The 6181-nt window shown below is 32.7% G+C and overlaps 1 protein-coding gene across 1 annotated transcript; it reads left to right on the top strand.

The window, feature by feature from the left end:
* Positions 1-504: 504 nt before the first annotated feature.
* Positions 505-4584, top strand: LOC131153798 (probable aquaporin NIP-type). Its single transcript, XM_058106257.1, has 5 exons — positions 505-618; positions 1095-1316; positions 1562-1759; positions 2556-2617; positions 4353-4584. The coding sequence occupies exons 1-5, from the start codon at positions 505-507 to the stop codon at positions 4582-4584; spliced, it is 828 nt and encodes a 275-aa protein (XP_057962240.1).
* The last annotated feature ends 1597 nt before the right edge of the window (positions 4585-6181 follow it).

Genomic DNA, 6181 nt, shown 5'->3' with positions numbered 1-6181 from the left:
TTGTCATTCTTTCTTTTATATATATATATATATGCCCTTCTTCAAAATTCAAACCAGTTCCAACACATGAAGCCCAGCGGAATCCCTCAGGGACCCGTTGCCGACTCGCCCACGTCGTTGGGCCGACCACTTCTTGGGCTACGAATGAAGTATAGGAGTCAGACTCAGCCTTGGATACTTTAAGTGGGCTCAATGAGTTACTAATAACCCAGGCTCAGACTTCCATTCTGATCACAGGCTTTTTGTGACCTAAGTCCGGTCGACCCAGCCCAAAAGATCGAAGACTGCGTCTTTCAGCTTACGGCTAATATTTCTTTAAAGCTTTTACCCCCCAAATCAATCTCCAAATCAGCTGAGCCATCAAATTTCAATAACATAAAAATAGCTATGAAAAGAAAAAGAAAAATGCACACGCATGTTTCTTCTCCTTCAAAAAATTTCCTTGCATGAACCTTACGGCTCGAGAAACTGCCATGAAAGGCAAGCTTCAATGCAGATGATAAAATGCCGAAGCTCAATATTGAAGAAGGCTTGTGCAGCAGCTGTGGCGCATCCAGCAGCACCCCTAAAGAAACCCAGTTTTGCACTGGTTCTGGGATTGTTTGCCTCATGCAAAAGGTTCGCACCTAAGACAAGCATGCACATATGCAGCATACATGCATGCAGCTTGCTTATAATTAAGAATTAATGTTAGTCTCATTATATTAACGACATATAATTTCAACTTTATTATAGGTTCGGCAGGAATGAGTTTTTCCAAATATTAAATTTTTTTTTCATACTTATAGTGAATGATCCATAATCTTAATCTTTTATTATATATTTATGTATGTGTGGGTGCATGTACGTAGAGTTTATTTTAATTATAAGAGTGCTAGTATTTAGTGCTTTGAATCCAATCTCATGTGGTGTTTTGAGTGAATACGGCTAGGGATGCATGCATGGCATGCCCATATGGATTCCATGTATACCTCGGGTGTATCTAGTCTGTCAAAATGGATTTCTCAAGATATTTATTATTTTTCTACTTTTATTAGTATTAACAAAGCAGATATAATTTTATTTCTTAATTATGTGTGTATATATATATGCAGGCAATCGCAGAGGTGATAGGGACGTATTTTTTGATATTTAGTGGGTGTGGGTCAGTTGCTGTGAACAAGATATACGGGTCGGTAACATTTCCAGGGGTATGTGTGACGTGGGGTTTAACTGTGATGGTGATGGTCTACTCCGTTGGTCATATCTCCGGCGCCCATTTTAACCCGGCCGTCACCATCACTTTCGCCATCTTCCGCCACTTCCCCGTCAAAGAGGTCCGTTACTCTATTTAATTCACTAGTTTTCATTTCAGATTAAAAGAACTAACAGAATAGATATCACAACTTTCCAAGAATATATCTAGAGAATTCGGAATCAGCAACGCTGCATGGGTTAAAAGGTGTGTTGTGGGAGCATTTCGAGAAGGCATAATCCGACCTCGGCTCGCATCTGGATATGGCACTTAGCCTGAGCTTGTGTCTTTCTTAAATTCTTAAGTTCAGTGTATACATGAATGCAGGTGCCTGTATATGTAGTGGCGCAGATGCTAGGATCGGTGATGGCAAGTGGGTCGTTATGCCTTATATTCGAAATAGAATCCACGGATTACTTTGGAACGGTGCCGGCAGGATCCAACCTGCAATCGCTTGTGATTGAGATCATCATTTCCTTTCTGCTGATGTTTGTCATTTCAGGCGTTGCCACCGATAATAGAGCTGTCAGTAATTCCATCATTCCAACCAACGACTCCAGCATTTTGATGTTTTGTCTGACTGAAGCATGCAATAATCCATGGATTTGAATAAATAAAATTTATTCAAAATTTATGTTTCTAAATGTTACTTAATTTATTTTTTATTATAATTTTATGTACCTATTTTATATTTACTATGCTAGCAAGTTGTTTATGCAACAATTTTCTAAAAAGTGGCCCTCTAAAAGGAGAAATTATATGGAGACCTTCTCCTATACTTGTTTCCTTAATAAAAAGATGAAGATTCCATTTACTTTTCATATATTAAAATGATAATTTTTATATTTTGATTTTTGCTTTGTAAGTGAAAATATGTTTTGTTTTTTTGTTTTTTGTTTTCAAAAGAGGACAATGCTAATTGATCATATCATAGTGAAAATTAAGGAATACATTTTTCATTTAATACATTAAAAATAAATATAGAATGCCTATTGCCCTAATTAATAATGTCTCCCTAAAATAGAAATGAAAGTTGAACACACGTTTTCATCAAATGAAAGTCAAAATTTTTTATAATTTTGAATTTGGTGTTAGGACTGAGGTTTGAATTTATATGAATTTTGATAAAGTATAAATTAAAATCATATTAAATTTCATTCAAATTAATAGAAATTTAAATTAGAAACTTGAAATGAGTACTTTGAAACATTGCACGTGCATGTGTGCCTATGTGTCTTCATTTTATTATTATTTTTTAATTTATAGTTCGGCAACTTGTTTTTCTTATATTTTAATTTAAAAATAAATTTTCATTTTGCAGATTGGTGAACTGGCTGGAATTGCTATTGGAATGACAATACTACTAAATTGCTTTGTGGCCGGGTAACCTACTCTGCATATATGCCACTTAATTTTGAAGGACTCATTTATTAATTTTTGGAATGTTTTGATTTTTTTAAAATTACAAGAAAAAAGGTATCCAATTTTTCATTTTTATTGCATTTCTATGAAATAAATAAATGAAAATAGATTTATTTTTTATTCCTAATTTTTCAATTAATTTCAAAAAGTAGTGCATGTTATGAAAGATGTAGAAAATAAATAGAGATGAGAAAAAAAAGTTTAAGTGGTTCGGCTATGCCTACTCCATGGGCAGACAGATTAAAACTTCACTATCATGAGAGGAATTACAATATGATATGGAACTGATTTTATACAAGATATTTTTTTCTCTCTTTATCCTTTCTTCACTTTATCTCTCTTCTCTTATCATCACTATATGTCTACTTACATGGATGCATCAAATATGTGTTCCAAATGAGAAGGAGAGGGTGTCCTTTTATAGGGTAATATGGATAGTTAAACATTTATTTGGGGGGGAGGGGGGAGGGAATCTAAGGGGTGGAAGATGGGGTGACATACACTTTATTAGTACAAACATATGAGGCAAGTTCATATGAGATATGAATTAGTACAGATATATGAGGTAGGTTCATATAAGATATGGGGGACAACCACCTATATATATATATATATTTTTTTTTAAATTTTAAAATATATAGAAAAATTGAAAAATATCTATTTACTATTATTTTTAAAATTTTTAACTCTTACTTTGCGTATTGAAGCATGAAATTTTGATCGTTAACTTTAATTCTGACCTTTGATCCCAAATGTTACATTTATAATTTTTATAAAATTATAAAATAAGTTGTCTTTTTTCTTTTTCTTTTTTGTAATTATGTAAAAATTTAGAAATAAAAAAATGAAAGATTGCTTTACATATTTAAACAAGCAATTAATTTTCTCTTTTTAATATGAATATTAATTAAAAAATAAAAAATAAATTTATGTTTTTATAATTCTTTGAAAAAATAAAAAAAAATAAAAAATATTTTACACAAGTAAATGGGTTGGAATGTTCTCATAAGAAAACAATTAAATTATATTTACCTTATATTTGAAAGTATGGATTTTAAAATTTGGATTTGTATATATTTGGACAAAGCATATTATCAAATTGTATTAATTTTTTTTTTTATAAATTTACATAAATTCAAATCCTATATTTGAAATTCATGCTCTTAAGCACCAGGTTATTTTATTGATGTCACAATGCTTCTACAATCAAGTATTAGAAAAATAAAAAAATAAAACAGTATTTTTGTAATTATCGTTATTTTAGCTTTACATCCCTCTATGAACATTTCAATGGTTAGAGTTAGAGACATTCATATTGAAAGTTTTAGATTGAACCATGAAATCAAAGGAGGATAAGCTACCTTCTACTATGTTATCTAAGTTCACTGAATCTCCAATAAATCATTCTATAAGAGACTCCATTTGGAACTCACAACATTTCATGCTCCCAAATAGAATCTTTATATATTTGAAAGTATAAATTTTGAATGCTGAATTTAAATTTATGTAAAATTTTAAAATAGAGAATATAATATTGTACTATATTTTATTAAAATTTATATAAATTTAAATTGTTTATGTAACCAAATACGTAGGATTGCTGTTCTGCTGCAAGGCAGGAAGCTGATACTTCATTTTTGGAGCATTAATTTATTTGAGTTGGGTTTTGTTGAGACGAGGTGAGTGTGGAATGCAGGCCTGTTTCAGGGGCATCGATGAACCCAGCGAGGAGCATTGGGCCTGCCCTCATCATGCACGTATATACAGGACTCTGGGTTTACATAGTTGGCCCAATCACTGGAACCATTGCAGGTGGCTTTGCCTACAACTTGATCAGATTCACAGATAAACCCCTCTGGGAGGCTGCCAAGGTTTCCTTCTTAAAGCGCTCCAGCACCAGCACCACCGCTGCAACCATTTCCAACTAGACTTCTCTTTCCCGTTCATATATTTCTCTTCATTTTTCGCCGCTAAATACCTTGTACATGCACTACCCAAGCACCCATTTTGTATATATATAAAAAAATCACTCCAACGACAATGGAAAATTAAAATTGTATGCAGTGACCAAGCCAGGCCATTTCTCTAGTAGCATTACTCGTGCTGTGAAATTTTACTGTAATAGTAGCTTTAAATAACTAATTTGGCTCCATAACTAAAATAAATAGATTCATGAAAAAATATCATCAATACTTACAGAATTCCTATACAAATATGTAGATATATTTAAAATTTTAATTTCAGTACAAAACACATGACCTAGGGATGTATAAGCAATGTTGATTATCCAACTCAACACCATCTTGCTTCTCCCAAAAGATTTGAAAACTACATAGTCATTTTGAATCCCCTTGTTTTGCATATGATACTTGAGTCCCCCAATTTTTTGATCACCTGCATGTGCGTGTGAGTCCTTTCATGAACCAAGGATGAGGAATTTCAAACCTTATATCCCATGCTCTGATGATGATTTACCTAGTTTAATCACCTTGAGTTAATTTGGTGGATGTCTTAGAAAAATATATTATTTGATCCTTCATTTTGTGCATGTCTATATATGCTGAAATTTGTAAAATTGAAATTTGAAACTACTGTAGATACTTGACATGAGACTACATCTTTTTTTGGGCTTCTCAATGTTAAAAAATGATCTTTGTAGTTGTGATTGGATAACATTAGAGATATATATATATATATATATATATATATATATATATATATATATATATATACACATAATAGTCATAGTCTTCAAATCATAAATAATTGATTGAAAAGTAATTATTTGGTAATCAAGTATCATTTTTGGTTGGATGTATAGAAAATATTAATACTTTTTTCTTACATAATTGTACGCACAAATTCTACTAAAATTATATTATGTTGATTGTGATTAACTAAACTAAGAAATCAATGGCCCTAACCTTAGTAATTAAAGTAATCTTCCTAAAAGTTATTAGAACCATTTGTTTTGCCACATCTAGAAATTCGTTCAATCTCAACCTGAAGCGATCAGACATCCCTCCATGAGCTCATTGCGACACATTAGTGGTAACAAAGATCAGTCCAATGCAATGGCAAAGGTGTTGAGAATTCCACTTATGAGTTGTCTCACATTGAAAAATTAGAGTGGATAATGGGTGTTTATATACATGGTTGGACCCAAGACCCAATAGGCTTAAACTTTTAAGTCAAGTTGGTGTTTACCCATGTGTATCAAGTTCACCCATAAGCTCCTCTGGTCCTAACAAGTGGTATTAGAGCTGACGGTTCATAACTTTGGGTCAGTGACATCATAAAAATCGAGAGGATTGATTCGAAGACACGTGAAATGCAATCCGAGACACGTAAGGTGCCAGTGGTAAGACCCACTTGAACAACTGTTGGGTAATTGGGTTTACTCCCATAAGGGAGGTGGTTTCCGTTCAAAGGGGAGCGGTTGGAACTTATAAATGAGGGGGAGATTGTTGAGAATTTCACTTGTGAGTTTGTCCCACATTGGAAAATCAGAGTGGGTGATGGGTG

The sequence above is a fragment of the Malania oleifera genome, chromosome 4 (genome assembly GCF_029873635.1).
Source record: "Malania oleifera isolate guangnan ecotype guangnan chromosome 4, ASM2987363v1, whole genome shotgun sequence".
NCBI classification, from domain to species: domain Eukaryota; kingdom Viridiplantae; phylum Streptophyta; class Magnoliopsida; order Santalales; family Ximeniaceae; genus Malania; species Malania oleifera.
Note: the sequence above shows the minus strand (reverse complement) of the source record. Positions and strands in the feature narration are given on the sequence as shown.